The 26,100-nt window shown below is 40.1% G+C and overlaps 1 protein-coding gene and 2 long non-coding RNA genes across 10 annotated transcripts in view; 2 read left to right on the top strand and 1 right to left on the bottom strand.

The window, feature by feature from the left end:
- The window catches only part of Zeb2 (zinc finger E-box binding homeobox 2), a 130,424-nt gene extending 126,465 nt beyond the window's left edge, over nucleotides 1-3,959 (bottom strand). For 3 of the 7 annotated variants that reach the window (XM_048345527.1, XM_048345528.1, XM_048345529.1), the window contains exon 1: nucleotides 1,082-1,223. Coding sequence is in view for 6 of the 7 variants with exons in the window: in XM_048345528.1 (XP_048201485.1) it covers nucleotides 1,082-1,154 (73 nt within the window). In the remaining variant the exon portion in view is untranslated. Of the gene's footprint in view, nucleotides 1-1,081; nucleotides 1,224-1,490; nucleotides 1,556-1,940; nucleotides 1,963-2,098; nucleotides 2,204-3,825 lie in introns of those variants that run through there. The other 4 variants (XM_048345523.1, XM_048345525.1, XM_048345522.1 and 1 more) reach the window with 4 other exon arrangements.
- On the top strand, nucleotides 1,592-4,958 carry LOC125350703. 2 transcript variants are annotated; one of them, XR_007210796.1, is made up of 4 exons: nucleotides 1,592-1,712; nucleotides 2,137-2,383; nucleotides 3,714-3,996; nucleotides 4,102-4,958. It is a non-coding gene; the product is annotated as an uncharacterized LOC125350703 (long non-coding RNA). The 2 variants fall into 2 exon arrangements; XR_007210797.1 differs by lacking the exon at nucleotides 4,102-4,958 and having other exon boundaries at nucleotides 3,846-3,977.
- A 2,943-nt stretch (nucleotides 4,959-7,901) lies between these two features.
- Nucleotides 7,902-26,100, top strand: part of LOC125350704 — a 42,238-nt gene continuing 24,039 nt past the window's right edge. The window contains exon 1 of the long non-coding RNA XR_007210798.1: nucleotides 7,902-8,143. This is a non-coding gene — a long non-coding RNA (uncharacterized LOC125350704). The remainder of the gene's footprint in view (nucleotides 8,144-26,100) is intronic.

The following is a 26,100-nucleotide window of genomic DNA, read 5'->3' as shown; positions in this document are numbered from 1 at the left end:
TATATCCCCCCAGCCCTCTCTCTATTCCCCAGTCCTCTCCCCTCCCCCAAGCGACTTCCGCGCACTTGCCAATCACTTTTCTCTTTTATTCCCACGATTTTGTTTGGGGTAATACCTAGGGGGTCTCTCTCTCTCTCTCTCTCTCTCTCTCTCTCTCTCTCTCTCTCTCTCTCTCTCTCTCTCTCTCTCTTTCTCTCCTCTTCCTCTCTCCAAGACGGTTCTACTAAAGTGTGACACGCATCCCCTTCAATCTCGCACCTCTGGTCTGTGTGTATGTGCCCCCCTCGCTCCCTCCTCTGCTTCCTCCTCCCTGACTCAGGCTGGATAACGGGCTCCTCTTGACCGTGTAAAAACTGCCTGGAAAGGTCTCCCTGTGCCCTGCGACTGCTCCAGTCCCCAGCATAAGGGCCAGGGACGCCTGCGAGGAGCCTCGGGTCCCCAAGTCCGCTGGGACCCCCGCTGGATCTCGCCCGGGCAGGCAGAGTCCCTCCCACTCCTGGAGCCGGGCGCTCCGGGCCGGGCCCCGCTGCCCGCGGACCGTTACTTGGCGCACGGAGAGGTGGTGGGGCGACTCCGGCGAGAAACTTTAAGCCTTGATGAGGCACAGCCCCGGGGTCCCCTCTTCCGACCAAGCAGCCCCCTCTGCCTCCCCAGTTTCAATCCGGGATCCTGCACGACCTGGCGCCCAAGTCCTCCGCCCTGCCCAAGCCGGACGCTCCCGCTACCCAGCCCGGGACCAGCGGGCCGGGCGCGAGAGGAGCGGGAGGCGGAGGGAAAGGAGGGCGGAGGTAGGGGCACAAGGAAGCAGTGGAGCTGGGGGCACGAGGCCCCTGCGGGACCCCAGCGCTAGGACGCGAGCGGGCGTCCGACGATCACTTTGCCCCGCACTTCCCCAAACTCCCCCCGCGGTCCAGCCGCCGCGCGCGCCCGGCTCGGGCGCCCAGCCGCGGAGAGAGGCTTGCCCGCGAGCCCCGGGCGCTGCCACCGCCGTCTTGGTTCCTTTTCCCTCCCCCTACCCCCTTCGCCCTGGGTCTGGATCCGCAAAGTGGCCCGGAAAAGTTTGGTTTGGGCTTTTTCTTACCGTTTTTCCTCCTGGGATTGGCTTGTTTGCGCCTCTTGCACCGGGGGCCATCCGCCATGATCGGCTGCTTCATTGATAAGAGAGGATCAGATGGCAGTTCGCATGGACTCGGCGCCCTGCTTCGGCAGCACGCAGGCTCGATCTAGCAACCAAACACAGCGACAATGTGGGCATCGCCCGCGCCCATTGAAACGCGCGCGGGCCGCCCAGGGGAGCCGGGCCAGGGCCCCGATGAGCACCCATCCGCGCCCCCCAACGCCAAAGCGAAACTTCGGCGGCCCCCTCCCCGCCCCCCACCCCCAGCCTTGGCCCTGAGGCGCTTTGTGTTTGTTACTGTTTGGTGTGTTGCACTCGCGAGGGGATCAGAGAGACAAGAATTACATCTTCAAAATGAGTCATAACTCCTGACCGTATGAGGGAATGCACACGGCGGTACAGTAAGACTGCTTGACTCAGGGCTAGGCGGACCCTTTCCTCCGAAAAGTCCTCTGCCCGGCTTGGGAACTTGGGGGTGAGGCGAGGCTCCCTTTCGTTCTCATCTTTCCTCATATCTTCCCTCCCCCGGACACCCCATTCCCAAGAGGAAAGAAAGAAACAACGCGAAAAGAGCCCCTGGATGAAGCACGCTCGGGTAAATTGATAATAGTAATTATAGGAAGCCCACTCGCCCCGCGCCCCCTCCCCTCCCCTTTCGGAGTTTATCAAGGCACTGTTCCTCCCCCCACCCTCCGCCCCCAAGTTAAGATTTCCCATTTTACCCTGCAATGAGAAATATAATTACAAGCCTCTTTGGACACTGTTCCTCCCCCCTCCCCGCCACTTTGACAATATTTACTTAAGTATCCCCCCCCTCACTTACACACATGCTCCCCCACACTGGTCCCCTTAAATAGTTCCAGTAAGGGGAAAAAAAAAATGTTTCCCTCAAGAAAGGAAAAGAGAAAGTCCAACCACCACGGATATACTTTTAAGCTCTACTAAATGATCCTATCCTTGCTGGCTTCGAAACTTTTGTACCTAAAAATTGAGAGAGGCGCTGCATTTTTTTTTTCCAGCAGAAACTGTCAAAACTTGGAGAAGGGAACCTCGCGGGCAGGCAGAGGAGGAGAATCCTGAAAGTCGGTGGAGGTTGGGAAGATGCGGTGCCTCGAGGATTAGTTTAAACAGGGGGCTATAAAAGATGTAACAGATGCAAACTGTAACACAAGGGCCATTAACCCTTTCCCTGCCTCCCCTACACTCAATCCTTACGCCCCGCACCTATTGTCTCCCATGCTCGAAGCTTTGCGGAAAACCTGGAAAGTGAGTATCAGTTTCCACACATTTGTTGATGGGGGGGGGGTGGAGGGCAGAGAGAGGGGAAGTGGATGTTTTAGAGAGGACCTTAAAATTACCTAGGCATGCACAGGAAGAGCCTTGTAAGTTTGACACATTTTAATCATTTCTTGCCTGTCTTATTGATCTGAAAATGTTGAGGGAGGGTGAGAGATCCTGAAATAAAGAAATGGTCACACAAGTGTCTGGGATGAAACAGCTGGCCTGTTCGCGTGCATGCTGAGACTTACACACAATTGCATATAAATATATGTTTAATAAAGTAAGTTGCTAGTTTTATGGGCGAACGTGTGTGATGAGAGAGAGAGAGAGAGAGAGAGAGAGAGAGAGAGAGAGAGAGAGGAGTATTTGTGCTATAAACTTTATCTTTGGCTGTTATTCCTAACTCTGGAGTAAGTAATCTTGTTCTCATCATTACAGGGGAGCATGTAAAAATATATAAGTAGGTGGGAGAGAAACACATTTATGTTAGCTGAGTTTACCAGTGTTCCTGGGAAGTCCTGCTCTCTCTCTCTCTCTCTCTCCTCTCTCTCTCTCTCTCTCTCTCTCTCTCTCTCTCCCCTTCTTAGTCCCAAACTATGAAATGGCGTGTGTGTGTAACTCCTATGAAATCCATGTCTATGTCACTTGGCTATTTAAAATACAATCATAAAAGTTACCCTAATTTTAAACCTTGACACCCTGACAGTAGTTTTCTTTCCCAGCTGTAGTGACCCCCCTACTTTGGTAAACGACTCAAGTTCCATGAAGACTTTCACTTCTTTATTTATAATCATAGAAGTGAGGTGTTACTTCACACACATACACACACAAAGAGTGAAATAAAGAAATGAAACTCGCTAAGCAGACAAAAACAGGCAACTTTCTGCTTAGAAAACAGCCTTCTTGGGTGGGAGATGCTGGATTGCCATGTCTAAGAGAAAGACTTACTCAAGAATTTAGTAGGTCTATATCAAACAAGTTTTATAATTCTTAACAGATATTTGCCAAGTTTTAATTGGTGAATATAATAAATTGGAATTAGATGCGAAAATAGAGAAGTTATCTCCTTTGATGAGTTTTTATTCTAGCCATATATTTCTCAATAAAACTTTTCTTAGGCTGGGTAGCAAAAGGCACCTTTGATTATCTGAGTTGACAGGTACAGGACAAATTATTTGGGGGAGGAAAAAAGGAGAGAAAAAGGAAGGAGTGAGAAAGCTAGAGAAAGCAAAGAAGCCACTCTTAGGAAAAGCATACCAGAAAGCAGCTAAACCCACCTGAAATTCCTACCCCCAGACAGCCCTTCTTACTTCAGACACATCCCCACTCAAAAGAAGAAAATTAGAAAAGGAGGATGGAGGACACCAAAAATGGGTTAAAAAAAACCATAAACAAACAAAAAAGGGAGGGAAGAAGGGAAAACCTACCTGCGAAGTCTTGTTTGTAGTTTTGGCCAGAAATGGTGAGAAGAAAAAGCATGAAGAAGCCGCGAAGTGTGGGGGAGAAAAAGGTGGAAGCGAAGAAACAGCTCCCGGAGCAAACTGTACAAAACCTCGCCAAGAGTGTCGGGAGGCAGGACCGTTATTCCTGCGGAGCAGGTTAGGACTGATCTCTTTTCGGCCACTCCAGGAAACACAAACCTGGGGACGGACTGACGTGTTACGCCTCTTCTAATGACATTTTTTTCTTTTTCTTTTCTGTAGGGGAGAGAAGAGAGACCCTGAAACACGCGCCACCTATCTTTGTGGGGAGGGATAATTGAAGCGCCCTGAGCGTGAGCATCATGTGAAAACGTGATCGCCAAGTTTCTCTCTGGGAAAGGATCTGGGATAGATTATACCTTGAAGTCTCCGCAAACGCTTTAGTGGAAGAAATGAAATTCCACCTCCCTCCCTTCCTCTCTCCCTCCCGCGCGTCTCTCCTCTCTCTCCTCTCTCTCTCTCTCTCTCTCTCCTCTCTCTCTCTCTCTCTTCCCCCTCCCTCCTTCTCCCTCTCTCACCCTCCACCCTTCCCCTCCCTCCGTCCCTTCTCCACGCCCCCCCCCCCCAACCTTTTGGCATCATTACCCTCATCACTAAATCCTACAGAGTACAGGGCGGAAAACCGTGCACATCACTCACAACTACAGAACTCCAAGGGGCGAAAGTTAAAGGGAAAGATCCTGGGTCTTCAATCCAGATCACCTCTTTTTTTTCCTTTTTAATATAGATATCTCCAATGACCAGATTTGAGATGCATCAAGTTGTGTGGCTATCAGAACCGCTTCTGACTAAATTGTCTCTCTCTCTCTCTCTCTCTCTCTCTCTCTCTCTCTCTCTCTATCTCTCTCTCTCTCTCTCTCAGCAAGAGCCAGAGGGTGGGAGTGGGGTGAGTGCTACATATAAACTGAATCTTAGGATGTGTGTACCGGTGATTTTGTAGATTGGATCATGATATTAAATGTACTTGGAGATTTTAATAAATGGTCTCTAAATTAATGCAGAATATTGGGTTGGCCAATCAGTAGATCTTCCTGCATCTCAGAGACCTCACTACAAAGTGAGTATGCAGACAGGAAGGCGGAAAAGGAGAAAGGCCATAGAGGATACTTAGCAGGGAAGAGAGAGCACAATATTAAACGGCATGGGGTCTAAGTTTTGGAATATATATTTTTGATATTGCAATTAAAGTAAAATTAAAAAGAAAAGACTCCACCTTTGCTCTGAAGGGATTGGTTATGCAAATATGGAAGGGATTTCCTGGAGAATACAGCTTTCTACTGTATGGTTAATTAAATAATCACTCAAAAGCTTCCAACATGACGCTTCTGTCGTAATCCAATCAGGTTACATAGGTCCTAAACAAGAAAGATATTTTCCACATCTGGAAGTCAGCAATTTAGCAAGTACTGCACATTATTAACCAATTCAGAGCCCACTTCCCAGGGGAATTTTTTTTTTGAAGTTTAAGTGTTCTTAACCAATGCTCTGCTGTTTTGTTAATCAAAAAGCTGGTTTACACTGCACATAATTGGAACTAATATAGAAGTAAATAAAGACAGCCAAATTTGAGGATGCTGAGCACAGGCATTTATCGGAAAAGGAAGAAATCTCTTAGCCTCTGATAGTTCAGGCTCAATTTCTTCAAGTATTTTGAGGCTTTTTTTTTCCCTTTCAGAGTGAAAACACTTGAGAACCTCAGAGCACAAATAAACTTCCAGTCTCACAGCCTTTGGACACCCTTGGAAAGGTAAAGGTGTAGGTGTGAAATAGACCACAGGGCTGTTCCTACCATTTGTTTCCTGCTTTAATATTGCTAAATATGTGGCAGACCCCTGTTTTCAGTCTGATAAAATCTGAAAAAAATATCCTGATTCAACAGTAGACTTTTACTTATATTAAGATAAACTGCTTTGAACTGTGCTTTGAATGTGTGCCTAAAGCAAGACTTTGAATGCAAGAGTCACTGGCAATTGCACTCAAAGGAGGGAAACGCCACCACTCGGGTTGCCACATCCACAGTCCCAGAGGTACAAGTCTTTGTATTTTGTATGTTTATTTTTTCGGGGGGGGGGGGAGGTAATAACCACCCAGCATGACCACAGCTAGATCTTGTTGTTGGGTGCAAGAAAGCACATTTTCACAGTTGGCTACAGATTCACTTCTTTTCCTAATTTGAGTTTTACAATGAAAATAGCTGAATAAAATGATCACTTCTTTACCCTATCAAAGATAAAATACCTGCATAAGATCTATATGTACTGGATATTTTCAGTCTAAAACATATTAATAAAAATTTCCAACATGGATCAGACACTGTTACAGCATTGTGCTTTTCATTTCTTATGTCATCATTTACCTATACTAAATTATATATATGACTTAAGCTCCTTCTCTAACATTTATTACCATTGTTTATAACCTGTTGTTCTCCTTTTTTCCCCTTTTTTATTTAAAAATATTATTCAGCTCCCCCCCCCCCCCCAGAAGTTTGCCTTTTGAGCCTCCATCTCTCCGGCTCACGAAAGAAGGAGCCCCATTGCATGGGGGGGGGGGTGTGATTCCACGCACACAAGACCCTCATTCCAGTCACCTAAGGTACCCACTACAGCCCAGACACACACTCACAGACGTCACCACAGGTCAAATCCAGTAGCCAGCAAAACACTTGTCTTTATTATGTATATTAAATGTCTGGTTGCTTAGGATCCCACCAGAAAAAAAAAGACTATTAAGTATTTCCATTAAAAAACATGTAATCATCTGATTACCCTGGCCTCAGTCATCGAGTGGCAGGAGGCAACCCCCAACATACAACGGGGAGTGTGTGCAGACAAGTATTTGATTTGAACTAAAAAAACAACTCAGTTTACTAGGTTCCCATTACGGTGCCAGTTTAGGTGATGGCACGTGAAGGGAAGGTCTTCGCCAGGTCTGAGGGGCCAGGTTGTCTATTGCCCCTGCCTGGCACGCCCTCCCCAAGCGTTTGGCCAGAGTGTTCCCACCTACCCAGAGCCAGTGGGATCAGAAGAAGCCAGAATACAAATTTGTTTGGAACTCTTCCCTTAGTTCGAGGGCGAGGTCCGGGACAATGGGGGCCGTGGCATCAGCGGGATACCAGCGCGCTGGACGCAGGGAAAAGTCGAGAGAGGGCTAGGGACTGCTAGCTTTCGGCTCCTCACACAACAAAACAAATCCTGCAAAAGCATCGTTCCTTCCCCGACTGTGTTTTCCGTTCATAATCCACTTCGAGATTAGTGCAGAGGAAGGGGATTAAAACAACAGATACATGCAAATGTGAAATAATATTGCAATCGACATTGGAAGGAGGACATAATTCTTGAGGATTTTCTTGAGTAACACAAACTGCTCTTCCCCACCCAGACAGGCTGAGGATGCACTTTTGTTTACCAGTTCCCTGCAGCCAGGACGAGGAGCCTGTCCCCCCATTCACCTCTCAGTCTGTCAATTTCCTCAACTTTCACAGCCTCTCCTCCTCCTCTCTCCCCCGCCCCCCACTCCGCTGGCTGCCCCCGATGCCCGTAGAGGTAAAAAGCCTTTTGCCCTTGTCCACAACACAAGCTGTAGAAGCCATTCGGATTTTTTTCTTTAATGTCACAGCTAATGATTTCTTTTTGAAAAAAGCGTTTATTTTGTACCATGTGGAGGAAATTTTTAAACAGTCTATTCTCGTTTCGGAACGGAATTGATCTTTTCATCTGAAGGAATCATTTCGACTGTGCGTTGCTACGCAGGAGGAGGGCAACTTCTGTGAGAGTTGCAAGCACAGGGTGATAGAGGGGGACCCCTGGGTTGGGTTTGTGGGTGAAGGGGGTGGGGGAGGGCCGGGGCCCAAGTCAAGCCAAATGGGATTCTCACGTGCAAACTCTCAATCCAATCCTTTCAGAGTTGAGCCTAGGATAGGAGGGGAAAGTCTATTTAAAAAAACAAAACACACACACAAAACAACAACTGGGAGCATCTCTCTTAAGAAACCCCTTCAAACAAAACCAAATCTGGACCGGGGAACCTCCGGTGGCCCCTAACATCCCGCTGCGAGGCCCCTGGGCTGCGGAATCTCGCCAAGTCACCTGGCCCCAGCAGGGCGGCCCGGTGATGGAGGGGGGGGGGGGCAGGCGTTATTTTTGTTTTATTTTGAGGTAAAGACTGAATTTCGGCTTCAGGACTTTTGCCAACGTCTCTGCTCACCAGAACCCAGCAAACTTCAGGACACAAATGAGCATCTTAATTTATTGATACAAAACAGGTCGGCTTGTTGTCCCCAATTCTCTGCGCGCTTTGCACCCCTCCCCCGTCCTCTGCTCCGGTCGTTCCCATCCGATTTCAGGCAAAGGCCCCGCAGCACAGGCAGAGCAAGTGTGTGTGTGTGTGTGTGTGTGTGTGTGTGTGTGTGTGTGTGTGTGTGTGTGTGTTGGGGGGGAGCGTCCGACCCTCTCCGGCCCACCTTCCCTTCCTCCCCACCCCCCCGACCAAACCGGTCTCCGCCCTGGATCCCCGCGACCCCCGCCCCGCCGCCTGGTCAGCTGACCTGGCCTGGCCAGCTCGCCTGCTCCCCGCCCGCCGCCCTGTTTCCGGTCCCCGGGGTCCGCGAGCCGCGCTCGGAGAGGGAGCTGCGGCGGCCGGGAGGTGATGCGGGGGGCTGATTATCATGAGAAAGGCTGTGCCTGGAAAAGCCTCTTCCACGCGACTGTCAATCTCACTGAAGGGGGTGGACGGGAAGGGGCCCTGTAGGAGTCACCAGAAAACTTGGAGTAAGTTGGATGCGACGCAGGCCGGGGGAGATGGCATTCGCCTCAACTTGGAAGCTGGGGCTTTGGGCGCGGACGCCAACTACCTCACCAGGGAACTGAAAACCAGAATCTTCCTCCTTCCCTTCCTCTTGCCCTCCTTTCAGCCCTCCTTGCCCTTTAGACGTATTTCTTTTTTTCTTGAAATTATTTCCCAATTGCATTTCCTACATTCTCTTTTCTTTCGAGATCCCTTCTGCAATGGCTTTTCTTTCTTCACATTCCACTCTTCTCGCTCCTTGGGATTCTTTTTTCGTGTTTCCTTTATGTGTCCACATTTATCTTTTTGTTTTTTTTTTTTTAAACACAACCTTTAATATGCAATTAATCTACCAGCAGGAGGTCAGGGACACCCTGACTAAAATAACTCCCGGTGTCTCAGAGACACACATGTTCACTAGGTGTCAGTGAAAAGTATAAAAAAAGGACTAAAAATAAATCAGTATCTCAGTGACCACAATGGACAATTATTCTGTATTATCAGATCAGCTCTGACTGATTATTATTTTTTAAACAAGCTATAATCTTCCTGGAAAAATATACTTAGCATTTGGAATAGGGAGACTCTTAGCATTAAGGCAATGTGCACATTTTTATAGTGATTTTTAAAACGTGTGTAGCCGATTTCAGAAATTACAATAGGCACATTTAGAGAACTTAGGTTGTGACTTTTTTTAAATGTTTATTTGGAAAGCTCACAAACAGCAAAGTCTCAAAGCACTCTTCTGCCCCTCAACCGAGATTGATCACTTCCGCTGGTTGTGGGTTTCTTTGGCTAGGTTGCCTTCTGTATACCTAGCAGGTGAGTGTGCATGAGGTTCTCTATGTCATGAATGTTGGCTATGTTTTTAATTTTCATTATTATGCAAACTATTCTCTCTTACACTTAGAGCACATTTGTAGTTCTCCCTTAGAATTCAGAGTTTGCACTTGCTTATAATTTGTTTACTTTGTTGAATTTTTAAAACTTGTTAGAAGTCAATTGGACGTGTATATTAAGCCCTTTTTAGGCCAGAAAAAATAAAGCTGCATTAGAAAGATGCCTTTTAAGCTTCATAATTATTAATTGACATTTTATGATGAATAATTAATCATTTGAATAATTTTGGTATCTCTGATCTGAACACATATTTGCATATCTAATGCTTAATTTTTAAATGTTTCTTTAAAAATCATTCTCTCAGGACAAAGAAATAAAGTTATATTTTAATGTAAATGTTCTCTTCTACACTTGTGAAAGTTTATTTTTTAAGCTGTAATTTTTTCCCTACTTATTTGTTAAACTTCTTAACAATTTGGTAAATCATTTACGTAACAATCACATAAAATCTGGTAGAACTATGTAATTAGTTGGGAAAATGATATGTCAAATCAAGTAACTGTTCTTCCTATATTTAGAGACATGCACTAATTATGCACCATATCTGGGTGTTGTAAGTTGATCATTGAACTTATTGCTCTATTTACTTAGTCCTAAAAGCAGAAAATCAAAGCACTTGGTAATTCAGCCTTGGTATTTAGAATAACTTTTCATCTTTTACTTAGTAATATATAGGCTGATTTAATTTTTCTAAAAGTGATTAAGTAAGGCTTTCTTTGATATTTTTATACTGCTGTGCCACTCGAAACCCAAAGTATCTATTTTTAATATTAGCCCTGCAGGTTACTACCTGTGTGATCACAGGCAATTTACTCTAAGCCTCTTTCTTTATCTACAATGTGGGTATACTAATGGCACTTATTCCTTAGGGTTTTGTTAAGAATTAAATGAAATAGTGAAATGAATGTCACTATCATGTGGTTTTATTACTATAGTGAAAGGTCAAACATATCACATAGAACACACAAGTCAAGTAAAAACAATATAAACTAATGTTGAGCATTAAAAATAATTACCTTTTTCCCATTTTTTTAAATTGAGAGATGAGTTTCTGTCATTCTGTATAAAAGAAAATAAAACATTGCAGTATTTATGCTGGTTTATGATTTTTTTTTAGAATTGTTCAAAGCATGCACAGTCACAAAAGTAAAAATAAAAATACCATTTTCTTTCTGTTAGTCCAGTAGTTGATTTATTGTATTCCATATAATCATAATTTGGTTATAAATATCAGATTCTTTTGAAAAAAATTTAGTCCAAATGTATGAACTTGAAGTTTCACATACTTTGTAATCATGTATTGAGTCTAAGGGTTAAGTGTGTGAAAGATCCGAATGATCTTGAGTAAGACTGGTTAAAAAAAGAAGCAACTTACAATTTTGGAGGCCAGGAATTTGCTGTCAGAATACTATTTGCTTTCAAACCATTCATTATGAATTGAACATTCCCTTTTGGAATTGTATCCTGGGGTTTGTGCTAATTTCAAGTACCTATGGAAGGGTAGAAAATCAGTTTATTAAGTGGAAAATGAAATTCCCTGGTCTCTTAAATGTGCATGAGGCCAGATTTTCTTTAGTTGCAAAGCTGAAAAATCAATGCAAATGGTAGGGGAAAAATATTGTGGTAGTTAATTCTTATACTGTTAGGTTTTTTTATACTTTTCGTTAAGACTTTATTTAAAGGGTCCCATAATTATTCCTTTTCTTGAAAAATAACTCCATATTCTGTGTCATTAAAAACTACCAAAAGGAATATTTGATTTAGCTTAGGAGATTTGGAGTGATCTGTATGTACCTTTTCTCTTTTTTTTCCTGGGAATTGGACCAGAAATAGTTTACACTTACAAATTGTCCAAAAACTTGAAAATAGCTTCACACTTTTTAAAAAAGTCTTCTTTAATACTCCTCATTCTGTTAAACGTTTGACATTCTGAATTTTGGATAGAACTGTACTCAGCTGTATATTTTTTGCCATTCTAGGATTGTTTTTCTGGAGAGTTTTTTAGGTACTTAAATATAATAACCTTACTTTATAAAATCATCATTTGTTCATTTGTATGGCCATCACAATTATTAAGTAATAATAGCTATAAAAGAAGCCTTTCTTCCCTAGGTTTGGCACAAAGGTAAATCTGCTCACATACCACTTAATTCTGATACCAGATCTGAAGGAGTTACATCTTCCACATTAGATAAGGAAACTGTGGCCTAGAGAGAACCAATGACTTTCCCCCAATTCCTGGGGAAATTTGTGCTTGGTTGTTTGTAGGTCTTTGGATTTAATGGGTCCATTCTCACAGTCAATACCATCCATGAGACATATAACTTCTTATTTTTAAGTAGTTGTACAAAGGGTTTATAAATTCATAAATCAGATTGTGAGTACTCTGCTTCTTAGTTGATGTTAGCCCTAATGTCTAACTTCCTTCCTTCCTTCCTTCCTTCCTTCCTTCCTTCCTTCCTTCCTTCCTTCCTTCCTTCCTTCCTTCCTTCCTTCCTTCCTCCCTCCCTCCCTCCCTCCTTTCCTTCCTCTCTTTTTTCCTTACCTTCCCTCCCTCTCTTCATTCCTTCTTCCCTCCATCCTCTCTCTCTCTCTCTCTCTCTCTCTCTCTCTCTCTCTCTCTCTCTCTCTCTCTCTTTCTCCTTTTCTTTCTTTTGTGCTTAGTGGGCCTGGAACTCAGTGCCTAGGGGCTGTCCCTTAGTTTTTGACTCTAGTCTGGCATTCTACCACTTGGGTCACTTCTGGCCTTTTGCTGATTAGAGATAGGAGTCTTATGGACTTTTCTGTAGAGGCTGTCTTTGAACCAAGATTCTCAGATCTCAGCCTTCTAGGTTGCTATGATAACACACAGTGCCTAGCTTCTTTTTAATCTTCAAGGCATCTTGTGTTCATCTACTCTGCATACTGTTTTGTGGTCCACTTATATGTCTCCTGGGTGCTGTACTTTGACCTTATATGTTTTTCATGTATGGCTTATATATATATATATATTTATAATTTAATTAATTTATTAATTGAACACAAATTTTTTTGATAAGGTGTTGTGCAAAAAGGGTACAGTTACATAGTAGGGCAGTGTGTACATTTCTTGTGATATCTTACGCCTTGTTTTTCTTTCCCTTCTCTAGGTCAGGTAGACATATATACAATATACAATTTATCAAGAACATATACAGTAGCCACGTGGATGTATGGCTTATATTGTCTTTTAGTACAACACTTAAATTCAACTTTTTTTTCTAGTTATAATATTGGCCCAAATGCTTTTTCTGACTTTGGTGCCTCTGGCTTCCAGATAAAGTTTGTTTCCTGGTCCAATTACTTTTCTGACCTTCCTTCCCCCAATTCTAGGAAGACCCTTGGGAGATTCTTGCTAGCTTACCTAGGATACCTAGGCCTCTGTGCTGTGCCCAAGACCAGGACAAGTTAGTGATGAAGGAGACATCACAATCCATGCAAATTTAGAATATTTCGTATTCCTTATATAATTTCTTTTAGCACTGTAGAATAGAAAATGGACATCAGTGCATCTACCATCACATTATTTATGTTAACCTCAATAATAGCATATTATAGATTCAAATATATAGCTTTGTTAGATCCATAAAGGAGATTTGACTCTCTGCTTTGTGTTAATTTTGTGTGGAATCCATCATTTAAACCCTGTGAACATCATTTTTTTTTTCATGAGTAAAGGAATAGATTCCAGCTAGCAGTAGTGGAAAAAAATTGACTATATGTGCTAAACATCTGCACAAAGTAGTCATGCCAATGAATAGTAAATCCTATCTGTAGTTATCTGGAAATGTATCTTTTATGTTTGGGTCCTTTGTTTAACCTGTATTTTTTTGTCTTTTCTTTTTTGTACTGGGATTGAACCCAGGATATTGCACTTATTAGGCAAGTACTTTGTTACAGAGCTACATCCCAGTCCAGAAACAAATATTTTAGATGATTTTTATTTGCTTTTATTATCTTTAAAACTTTATTGTTATTTATTTGTTTTTATGACTTGGTTAGGAGTTATTTAATTGGCTTTTGTATTTTATAAAAAAAGAATGCTTATTGATAACAACAAAAACTTAATAGGCTCATAGGATTTCTTAATTTGTAGCTTAAAAAGTTGGGTGTTCATGCTGATGGAAGATTGTGGTATTAGCAAAGATGAAAAGTTATATTTTAAATTTGCTTATATATTTCACACTTCTGTTTGTAATGGCAAGGAGAATATTTTCTTCCTAGTCAATCCTTCCTCCTTTTGCTAACTTGCATGAAACACCCTTCTACCCAGCTTAGGATAGTCAACTAAGATTTCACTCGATCAAGGCAAAAAAAAGAAGGAGGTCTTAACATTGATCTACTTGTTACATTCTCTTACCAAAAATCTCAGAATAAAAGGAGTAGTAGAGAGATAGAAAGGATAGACTAACACTGAGGATGTTTGCCTGCATCTTTGTCACTTTCCCACTTACTCAGGTTAAGTGCTTGGATATCCATTTATAAAAAGAAAAACAACCACACAACAAAAAGGTGAGACTAGGCATATAGTAGAGAGAGACATTGCTTCACTCTCTGCCTGCAAATTTGGGAGTAGGGTTGAGTCAGCAGGCCCTGGCAGGGTCTACAGTGTATGTGACTTTTCTACCCTATGCCCTAGAGAGGAGAGTGTCAGGGGAGGACTGGGCTGTGGACACAGGGAGCATATTGTTTCAGTGGTTCTGCTACAGTGCAAACTGGGCTCCCCCACCCCCCACCTCCCTGGAACTAGCTTTGCTACACATACAAAAAAAAAAATCTGTTCCTATTGAATTTTTTCCCCTTGGTCATTGTAGAACCATAAATATGGCTCCTGTATTTTTCTGGGTTGAGGGATGCTGAATTACCTATTGTTCTTGGCACACAGCTAGCACCAGTCTAGAAGAGGGACAAAACATAGCTAAAAGTTAATAGAAAATATTTGGCTTTGAAATAAAAGGAAAAATCAAACCCTGTTCTTTGAAAGCTTAATTTATCGATCTACTAAGTATTTGGAATTTCAATTTAGAGAAATCAGTATAATCCTGAGCTACTTTATCAGTTACTATCATTTACTCTTTAGATGAAAAATTTACAATAATTGTGCCATGCCATTCTGTAGTACTCATCTATATTGGAAGTTTTGCTTCTATTGGGGAAGATTCTTGCATGGTTAAAGGAAATGTTCATATTGAGGCAAATATACTTGCAAATGTCATTTGAAATCACAATTGACCTAGAATTTGGGGCAAAGTATCGTCATAGTTTTACTATATTAAACAAATCACAATCATGTGGAAAATTTAAGTTATTGCTTCATTTAGGATCTCCACATAGTATTTTATTTGACAAAGGAAGGTGATTTATCACTGATGAATCTTTCACAACTCCTGGAACAGCGCCTGTCATATAATAAATATTTGCTGTGGTTTGTGGGATCTTTCATTCATTAGCAAGCTTTGGAGGGATAAACTGACATTCTCTTTCAAACTTATACCTTGAGCTAAGAGTGAGAACAGATGGGGTTAGCAGGAAGGAACCATGGATACTTAGACCGGAGCAACCTCCTTTTTTCCAAGTTATGAACTTGTCCCTGACAGACTAAAAAAGACAAATGCAGAATTGTGTGCAAATATTGGTCTTATTCTTTAAATGAGCAAGGGCCTTTTTATGGTTTATTTTTCAGAAAATCAATTAACATTTAACAAATTTTTCTCTGTGAAAAGAAGTAAGAAGGAATGAAGTCCACTAGTAAAGGTAGAGTTTGCTTAGAAAGGCACGTTTGAAGTAGCAATTTATGACAAACAATTTTCTTCCTTCTAATAACACATAAAACGCTAAAGAAAGAAAGCTATGATGACCAGTTTCATTTTGTCCTCTTTAGGTAAATTCACAGGCTCCATTAACAGTTTTTTTTTCCTTCTGATAATGTTTAATTTTCATGCAGAATTACAACATCTGATTGCTCAAAGTTTTCTCAAAGGAATAGTTTGAGCCCTGTTTTAAGTACTTTTCCTAATACCCTTTTCCCATCTTACATCTCCCCTGCTTTAGGCCTCATTTCTTCTTACCTTTCTGGATGCTATTTAGAAGGAAACTTTATTGTCAATTCTAGGCTTCAAGAGGCTTAACTTGTAAAATAGCTAGGTATGATTGTAGGACTTGAAATTTCCCTTATGTATGGAAAATTGACTAGGGGAAGTAGAATATCCATCTGAAATACATTTGGATGAACAATACTATTATTAGTTCTAATGTGCCCAGTGCCTAGGATAGAGCTTGTTTCATGAGAGGACCTGAATAAGTTGCATTCCTACATGAATTCCATAAAAAATTCCTAGATATAAGATAATAGATAGTGTTGGTTCTATATAGTCAATAAAAGTCAAAAGGTGAAAAAATCATCTTGGGCACAAATATAATTCAGACATTATTTTTGAATTCTTAGTATGATATTTTATTTCTAGAATGAAAAGCCCAAATCATTTGCAAAAAATTAGAGATATAACTGTTTGATTACTTGCAAAGGGGAATTTTCAATACAAAATAAAGTCATTCATATTTATACTAGGGTAATTCAAAATAACTTCCTCAATAAGCATTGCTACATTTAAATAAAATCTTGCCAACACTTTTGAGTACATTACTTTAAGGGAAAAAATGCTCCCTGTAGTGTCCAAACTATTTAAAATCTCACCAGCTTCCTCAACATATATCAGTTATCTCTCTTTAAGTCACTGACAAGCATTTAAAAACTGCTTCATCAGAACAACTGTTATACTTTCTGCTACCCTAGTTAGAACCTGATCCTCTAAAAAGGATCATATTTACAGCTTCTTCTGAAATTTTGAAACCATTTGGATGATATGTTTTTGCTATATTTTCCTTTCCTGATTTAATTACTGGGAACATTTGCATGAAAACAGGAGGATAGGGACATAGGATTTTTGTCTTATGAGTTCATCTGTTTCTGAAGCTTATTCCCCACCTGAGATCACTATCTGTTTTATTACAATTGGGACACTAGGAGCTGCAATGGAATTGATTTTTAAAATTGTTGAAAGTGAAATAGAGTTCAGAAATAGGAACTCCGAGTCTGAGGGACCAATGGACTGTATTGATAATAAATTTTCTTCCAGGTTGCTTTATTTATAAGCAATCCATATTGTCAGTGTCATGTGTTGTTGCTAGCAAAAAAGACAGAAATCCAGGAACCTACACAGAATTAGTGGATCAATGATTCTCTAAGGAAACATGCCCAGGCAATTACTGCTTGTTTTAGGTGTTGACATGTTGGCAGAAATCAGAGACAACAACGAAGGAACCAAGTCTAGGGCATACATAAGCTCCAGTGTGATCACTGAAAATTGAAAAGGTGACAAGGAAAAATATCTTCCTAATGATGTCCTTTTTGCAAGTAATTGAGGTTTTTCATAAAAGGAATCAGAGAATACTCTCAGGATGAATTCTGAGCATTTTTACTTGGAGTTACATGAACTTAGAACAGTTCATGCTGAAGTCATATATACTTTTGGCAATATACTCTTGCTTGTTGTATGGTCCTCTGTCCATTTAGTCTTCTAAGGTAGGACCCTGGGCTTTCATTTGACCTTTATATTTTCCTTAGTTTTCATCTATTTCTTCACCCCACTAATGATCTTCACCTGTGCTTAGTCCTCAACTGCATTGCTGTTTTCCATGCTTTTATCTCCACCCTAGGCCAGCTACTTATGTCACTTTTGTTGATGACTGGACCTCCTTCTAACTGGCTTTTCTGTTGCAGTTATCTTTCACATTCATTCTTTTTACCATCACCAGAATGTGTGACTGGCTAAAACTTGTATCTGACCATGTTACTGCTGAGCATAGTAGCAATTGATCTTTCTCAAACTCTTCCCCAAGGTAATCCTAAAGATAGATATTTTAATATTTACAGAGATTATTTTCAGTTAATAATAATTCAGCTTTGCCTCTTCCCTCCAGTTTTGTATAAATCCAAGTATCCAAGAAGTGGGGCCATGTTAATGCTGCCTGTTGCCAGGGCTTTCCAGTGGGAGAAACAACAGCAATGTGATAGACCCTTAGCAAAGTGCAAGGACCCTTTTCAGTGGAATGTTTTCATTTATTCATCACACTTCAAATGGCACATACAGCTTTTGTAGTATTGTTTGTATAGGTTTCTGAACAAAGAATGTTTGTTTTTATTGTTAGACCTCTTCCTATGGTTTCTCCTCTGTCTGGAATATTCTTTCCTATTCTATGACTCTCTCCAACATCACATCTTTCTGGAAGTTCAAGCCTGGCACTTCTGTCTTCAGAGCACTTGCCATTCTGCACTGCAATCATTTCTTTACATGCTTCTCTCAACTAGAGTGCAGCCAGTTTCTGTGTCTCTAGATTCTGCATTCTGGATTCAAACAGTCATTGACTGAAAATATTTCAAATTGCATTCATACTTGACCACATTTAAAATTTCTCTTGGTCATTCCTATAGCAATTGTCTACATAAACTGTAAGTAATACAGATGATTTAAAAACAGGGAAAATCATGCATAGTTTACATGCAAACATTATGCAGTTTTATATAGGGATGTGGACATCTTAAGGATTTAGTATCAGAGGTCATGGACCAAATCTCCCATGAGTATAGAAATATGGTTCATGGCCTCCTGAAGCCAGAGATGGTGCCATTTTTACCTGTATATCCCAATATCTAGCAAAAAATTGTCACCTAGTGGAGGTTCAAAATACTTTTGGAATTAAATATAAATATTATATTCCAAACTAATTTTTGTCCTTAATCAAAACATATGTACAAATATATTCTACCAATAGCATTTAGTTCCAGGAAGGCTATACGATTCCCTCACTCATACTGATAGAAGACTTAGAAGTTAGAAATATCTTATTATATCTTTTAATAACTTGCTTTTGGTTTAGACCTACATTTATAAAAGTACTAAGATAAAAAAGCCTTTTACATGACAACCCATATCAAATTTCATTTTTTTCATATACATGGTCCCATTTGATCTTTATAATAAACTTTTGAGTTTGACTAACAGTATTATGCCCTGATTGTGTGTGTGTGTGTGTGTGTATGTGTGTGTGTGTGTCTGTATGTCTCTGTGTCTGTGTCTGTGTGTCTCTGTATTGCTGGTTATTGAAGTAGAATGCTGTGTAAATACAGTCTCCCACATGCTAGATGCACACCCAACTAACCAACTTACATTGTCCAGGCCTTGCACTCAGTTTTAGAAAGGGAGAAATTAAGATCTTGGTAGAATAAAGTAAAATAACCAAGCCAATTTCGGAAGTCACAAGTATGTTTCATCTTGGATGATTCTTCCTGGAACTGGTAAAGGAGAAATCTTATGTGATAGATGATGAAATACTATATTGAAAAACTACCATACACTCATACATGGCCATCATCTAAGCAGAAATTGAACTCATATTTTATGTAAACTTAATCAGAACAATCCTTTTCGTAGAGACATTAGATATGAACACACTTGACTGGAAGATAGCTTTTGGGAGGACAACTGGAAGGTATTGTTCTCCTTTTCATAACTAATTCATTAGTTGCTCTTGGTACAATAAGACACCAAATCACAGAGCTGATTAGGACAGTACATTTTTTTATTGTCATTGTAAAGGTGATGTACAAGGGTTACAGTTACATAAGTCAGATAATGAGTGTATTTTTTTTGGAACAGTGTCACCTCCTCCCTCCTTATCTCCCAGTTATATAGTTCATTTTCAACATAGTGTCTAGTGAGTGTCACTGTTGATTTTGTTTACTTTTTGTCCCACTGTTTCTGTGCTCCCTCCTAACCCTCCCCAAACAGATAAACTTACAAGTAAGACAAAAGATACAGAAAACAAAAACAGCAACAAAGAAAAAAATCCTCTTGTTTACATTTCTCAGAGATCATTTTGATAAATATCATTTTTTTTTTTTTTTTTGCCCAGTCCTGCGGCTTTGACTCAGTGCCTGAGCACTGTCCCTGGCTTCTTTTTTTTTTTTTTTTGCTCAAGGCTAGCACTCTGCCACTTGAGCCACAGCACCACTTCTGGCCGTTTTCTGTATATGTGGTGCTGGGGAATTGAACCCAGGGCTTCATGTATACGAGGCAAGCACTCTTGCCACTAGGCCATATCCCCAGCCCGATAAATATCATTTTATATGATCATATGCACATAGCTTTTGAGCCTTTGTGATGCTCTCCTAAGATTATCCTCCTTTGGTCTCATTGCATGAATATTGTCTAGAGTCCTGTATAATTTATCATGTCCAAGTGTATTTTTATTTTTTTTTTGGGTAGGACAGTACTTTCATAGCTGTTGTAGTTTGGATCTTAAATGAACCTCCAGACTCATGTGTTAAAGGCTTGGCTCTTAGGGTGGTACTGTTGGGAGGTGGTAGAAACTTTAACAGGTAGAGCTTACTGGAAGTTCAATTAGGTCATGAAGAGCTGTTTAACGGGATTATAAGACTTTCTTCCCAGCCTCACTTACAGGTCCAAAGCCAGTAGCCCCAAACAACAGAAACTAAAGCCTCCAAATCTGTCAAAATGAGAATTTTCTATTTGTAAGTTGGTTATATCAGGTATTTCATTATAGTAGTGGCAAGCTGAGTACTACAATAGTGAAATTAGGAAATTAACTGAGTTTATTTAGGATAAGAGAGTAGAGACAAAGGGGACCTTGCAGAGATGAAACATTTAAATGAAATGTAACATGTTCCCTTTGTCATAGATTAATAAATTATTAGCTTTAAGTAAGTATAGTGAGATTACCTAAATGTGTGTTTCCTATAATTTTGTGTCACTTTTTCTAATCATGTGCATCTTAAGAAAGAGTACAGATTTTAGCTTTTTTTTTTCTTTATGGCAATATTGGGGTATGAACTCAGCATCTCACAGTTGCTCAGCCTCTTCCCTAATATGTCTCTAGTCCACTTTTTGCTATTTATTTTGGAGATGGAGTCTCATGGACTTTTCTTCTCAGGATGATTTTGAATTACCATTTTCCAGATCTCAGCCTTTTCCAATGCTAGGATTACTAATGTGAACCAGTACTCCCAGTACTCATCTTGCAGTTATGTTGTTAAATGAAATATTGCTTCTAGTAAATAGCTCCTTTACTTCTCTTTGCTCAGCTCAGATCTTTTTTTTTTGTCATTTGTGTGGATTGAACTCTGGGCCTGGGCATTGCCCCTGAAGTCTTTTGCTCAAGGCCATTTTGAGTCACAGTACTACTTGCTCTGCTGGGTGCTAGTAGCTCATGCCTTTAATTTAGTTACTCAGGAGGCCAAGATTTGAAGATTGAAGCCTGCCAGGGCAGGAAAGTTTGTGAGACTCTGATCTCCAATTAGCTACCAACAAGCTGTAATTGGAGCTGTGACTCAAGTGGTAGAGTGTTAGCCCTGATCAAAAATGCTTTTACACCACTGAGGACTTGAGTTGGATAATGCATCATAGTTATCAGGCAATTAATACATTCAAATAATGACAGGGCATTTAATTTCCCTACTATTTGATTACTTGACAAATTATACATGTATGCTATGCATTTATTCATTCAGCAAATGCTAGTCAATTCCATACGATGTGCTGGGAATTTTTCTAAGAATAAGAATAAAACTATAACCAAGACAGACTTGTCTCCTACAGGCTAGCAAGAAAGACAGGCTGTGTGTGATGGATGCTGTTGGGAGTAGAGAAGGCAGGCCCATATAGTCAAATGATAGCTACAAAATAAAGTGAAGGTGAGAGTAGATCTTCCTAATGCACAGAAGGTCAGGTCCTCAAAATCCATCAACCACCACTGGAATTAGTTTAAATCACCTGTGACATGTTATCACCCTTGTGGCTGTGGGCTAGAGGCATGTTGGGAACCTCAGAGGAGGCTGGAAGAGAAAGAAAATAAAGCCTAGTGTTAGAGCTACCAGAAGGAGTTCAGTGTTTCAATGGTGACAGTTAAAGAGCTTTCTCAAGAAGCTAACTTCAGCATCCAACATTCATTCTAGTACATGGGCATCCTTATACCAGTACCACAAGGTCTCTCACTTACTATGGTCCTGTTCTGATTGTAATAGGAGCGTGTTCAGCTGCTGGAAACCCTATCCTCCCTGACAGGAGGAAGTAGGCAACGACTAGACAGATGGGGGAACAGCCTCAAAGGAGTCAAGGGCTTTTGTTCTGAGAGAGATGGAAAGGACATAATGAAAACCCCAGAACTCCAGAAGGACCTGGAGGCTCAGAGGCTGCTTCTTAGGGGCTCGGTGGCAACTATGGCCTCACTAGATATCAGAGTCTTTCTTGCTCCTGGCCCTTCTTCCTGTCATCACAACCTCTCCATTGTTGATTTGTTTAAATCCCAATGCTATCTGTTGTGCTCAAACATTGAATAGGCATTGGTTTACATCAAGAACTACTTATTAATAGCTTTTGGATGTGTATATGGTTTTTGTTAGGAAAATATTGTTTTCAGAAATTGTTATCTCACTAGAACACAAGTAAGACTTGAATTTTTGCTGCAAAAGTACGATACTTGAAATTAAGATTAATATAAATAAATACCTTCAATATTTTGATATGCTTATTGACTCTAAGGTACATTTTTCTCAACTATCTAAAAAGTGATAACAAACCTATGATGAAGTAGTGAACATATGATTTTTTCCCTTTGCGCATCTTTGTTGTATACTTGAAATAAATAGATATGTGCATATGTGCTACTGTGTAATAGATTGGGGGTCTTAAAAATGTACCCAGCTACAAGGTAACAAACAGTATAAGAAATGTATCCAATGCCTAACATATGAAACTGTAACCTCCCTGTACATCAGTTTGATAATAAAAACTTGAAAAAAAAATGTACCCAGCTGACAAAAGCTATTGTTTTTTTTTGTTGTTGTTCAACTTTGTTTTAAAGTGTTATGCTCAATGGCAGAATTTCATTTTCTGTCTGTTTGAAGTCATATTCAGTCTTTTACCTCTGCTTCCAGCAAAAGGCTGAACCAGGCACATAAGCACAAGTTTTAACTTAACCACTTCTCATTTGGAAAGTGAGTTTGGCTAAGTGCCTTAACTTCTTTGGGCCGCAGTTTCTATATTTATAAATAAAAGATACCAGCGCTAACCTGGTGGCATGGCTTGCTCACTGGGAAGTGCTAATGTAGGTGTTGGGTATGTGTATTCAGATCCACATAGTATAAATTAAAATATGAATATGTTCAAAAGCTCCATCCATTCCTGAGGCAAGAAATATGAAATGGCAACAATGAAAAAAGTCAGTGAAACTCTTGGCTTCTAACCAACCCTCCCCCCAATTTTTCCAAACAGCATATTTTAAAAGATGAAGAAAGATAAAAGAATGGAGAGAGTTGCCTTTTTCCTCCAACCCTTAAAACATTTTCTCCATTAAGAAAACTAAGCTATAGAAACAGGAGGTACTAAAGGTAGCCAATCAAAGGACCATTTAGAATGCTGTATTTATGAAAGTGAGGTGCCATGAACATGTCATTGTATCAGACAGGGGTGGACATGATCAGAACAAGCTTGTTTCCAACTCCCTTCCCTCATCCTTCGCCAAGAATCATAAGAATCTAATGACTGTGTAGGAAGAGCTTTGCCAAATGAAAGCTGAAATGAGTGTGTGTGTATGTGTGTGTGTGTGCTTAATATATAAAGGGAGAATGCAATTGAGACACACTAAACTCTTTCATTGCCCCTCATTTGGGGCCAAATATTCATAACACAAGCTGTCCAGATGTGAGACCCTAAGGAGAACATAAGGAATTCCTGGGTAGAAGATGGTTGGCCTAGTGGCCTGTCTCCTCTAAGTTTCTTGCAACACACCTCTCTGTGTTGTCAGCATATCTTCTAAACCCTTTTGCCGACATAAACATGTTCAGCTGTCTCTTAAACTCATTTTTACTTTACTCAACAGACTTATTTGGTAATTCCTAGTTCTTTTCATATGGCTGTAGATCTGTAGACATTATTTCTATCCTTTTCTTAAAAATTTAATGGTTTTCACTATGTGATTCTCATACATGTATACAATATATTTAAATATATTTAAATATATACTTAAATCACCTTCCATCACCCCATTTATTCCTCCTTTTGGTTCCCCCAAGCAGTTCATTTTATATCCATAATATGTGTATGAGTGTGTCTGTCTGCCTATCATCTGTCATTTATCTGTCTGTCTACTGACCTTTTGGACCTTTTTTCATGTGCTTACTGATCATTTGTACTTCCTTTGAAAATTGTTCAGTTCATTTGCTCATGTATTGATAGAATCATTTGTTCTTTTGGTGCTTACATTTCCAACTCCTACATTCTCAAGTATTCTTTTGTCAGATAAACAATCAGCAAAGATCTTCTTCCATTCAGTAAGCTGTCTTTTTACTCTAGTATATGTTTCCTTTGATCCTTTTTTTAGTTTGATGACTTCCCATTTACCTACTTGAGCCCTGCCTCTAGTTCTGACATTTTGCTGGGAATTGGAAATGTGAGTCTTTAGGATTTTTCTGCCAGGCTGGATCTGAACTTCAGTTCTCAGATCTTAGCCTTGAGTAATCAAAACTTTAGGCATGAACCACTGACACCTGACATTTGCAAAATTCATACTTTTGGGGAAGGGTCAGTATTGGGGTTTGAACTCAAGGCCTTATGATTACTACTATTGCTCTACCACTTGTGCCATGCCTCTGCTTTGAATTTTTTCTTTAAAAAATTTTCCAAACCCAAATAATTTATTAATTAAAAAATGGGTTGGAAAATGTTTTAGAATCAGTCCTATTTCATCCATCTCCCTAACTCTTCTCCTTCAAGTTGCTTGTTTCCTGGCATGCTTTGGAATATGAACACCTTGAGTGATCCCTCAGATGTCAGAATCCAAAGCCAAATATTTTCTCTAGATTTGTAGGAAAAGTGATATTAATTGAGTTATTTTAAGCATATATCGCACAGGAGAATTCTGTAGGATTTTTTTTTATTTATTTTAAATTTGTGGACTGTGAACTCTTTTAGAGAAATGTCTCAATAAAGAGCATGCTCAAACCTACTTCTTAATGATTCCTAGCTTCAGTCAAATCATTTGAAAGATTCCTATCACCAACAACGGCTCTGCAAAGCGTTGTGTAAAACAGCATTCTTCAGGGTTATATAATCCCATGGAAGATGACAAAACACTTTTTGATGCAGCGGAATGTAACCACCCACTTCCTTCAGGATTTCTTTGTATGTTTCTTTTTATGCTGTGTTTCTGTGTGCTTGTTGTGTGTGTGTGTGTGTGCTTGAGCATGGATGTGTATGATTGTGTGTAAATGTGTACTACTTAGCTTGAGGGAAGGTCATGAAATTCTTTCCTGGTCACTGTGCTGCATGACTGATCCATTTCATATGATGTGTTTAGTATGGTTCATTGCCCGCTGGTCCTATTACTTAACAATGTGCACTAAATTGATTTTTTTATTTACAGGTATAAATGGAAATTTTGGCTTCTAAGAATTTATTATTTCCTGGCTAGGAGATTCTTAGTTGCACTAGCTCTGTGAATATTGGACTGTAAATACCTAGAATAAAGTTTGGGGTAGTTAATTGGAATATTATCATAAGATAAACTTGTTATTTTTATGGCTTAAGCTTGAGCAAGTGAGGCTCATTAGTCTAGGAGATATTTACCATAATTTTTTTAGGGGTTTCAAAAAAACTATGTATACAGCCTTATGGATCAGAGGAAGTTACATTAGTGGTCATGTGTAGCAATTACACAAAGGTTCAAAGGGCTTGAAACCTTTATCATTTTCTGTTACTTTTTGTTGATAGCTTCAACTTCTTCATTTGAGACACTCTTGGCTTTCCCATAGGCTTGAAGAAATAATATTAATTGACTGAAAACTATATGCCAGTCTCTTTTATAAACTTTATCTATATTGCTTCATTAAATCCTCAAAGCACCTTACAAGGTATAATGTTTATTTCCATTTTACAGAGAATAGTGCTATGGAAGATTATTTAACTTGACATGTAACCCAGGAGTGGCACTACACTCATATTCTGGATCAGGGTTTTTCTCCTGGGCCATTCTTCATAGCCTAGTTTCTTATCAGAGTCTCAGAAGATGAACAAGCCATTTTAAGCTTCCTAGGCTGGATATAGTTTTGCATTTTTTACTTTTTCAACAGTGGTTAACATCCACTTGGATCTGGGAAATGTTTCCTAGAAAATCAACTCTGTTTACTTATTTTGATTTTTGGCTTCTTAAAAGACAGTTTTATTGAGATATAATTCACATATCATAGGACTCATCGTGTAAAAGTCTATGAATATACTCAAAGAAATATGTACAACCATTTAGACTATAAAATTACCAAACTCAACAATTTTCTTTCCCTCACAATAAGAAACCATACATCCTTTAGCTATCACCATTAGACTGGGTACAGTCTATCCTTCCATCTCTCTCTGCTCCAGGCATTAATGTTGTTTCTGTCTCTGA

The sequence above is a fragment of the Perognathus longimembris genome, chromosome 4 (genome assembly GCF_023159225.1).
Source record: "Perognathus longimembris pacificus isolate PPM17 chromosome 4, ASM2315922v1, whole genome shotgun sequence".
Classification (NCBI taxonomy): domain Eukaryota; kingdom Metazoa; phylum Chordata; class Mammalia; order Rodentia; family Heteromyidae; genus Perognathus; species Perognathus longimembris.
Note: the sequence above shows the minus strand (reverse complement) of the source record. Positions and strands in the feature narration are given on the sequence as shown.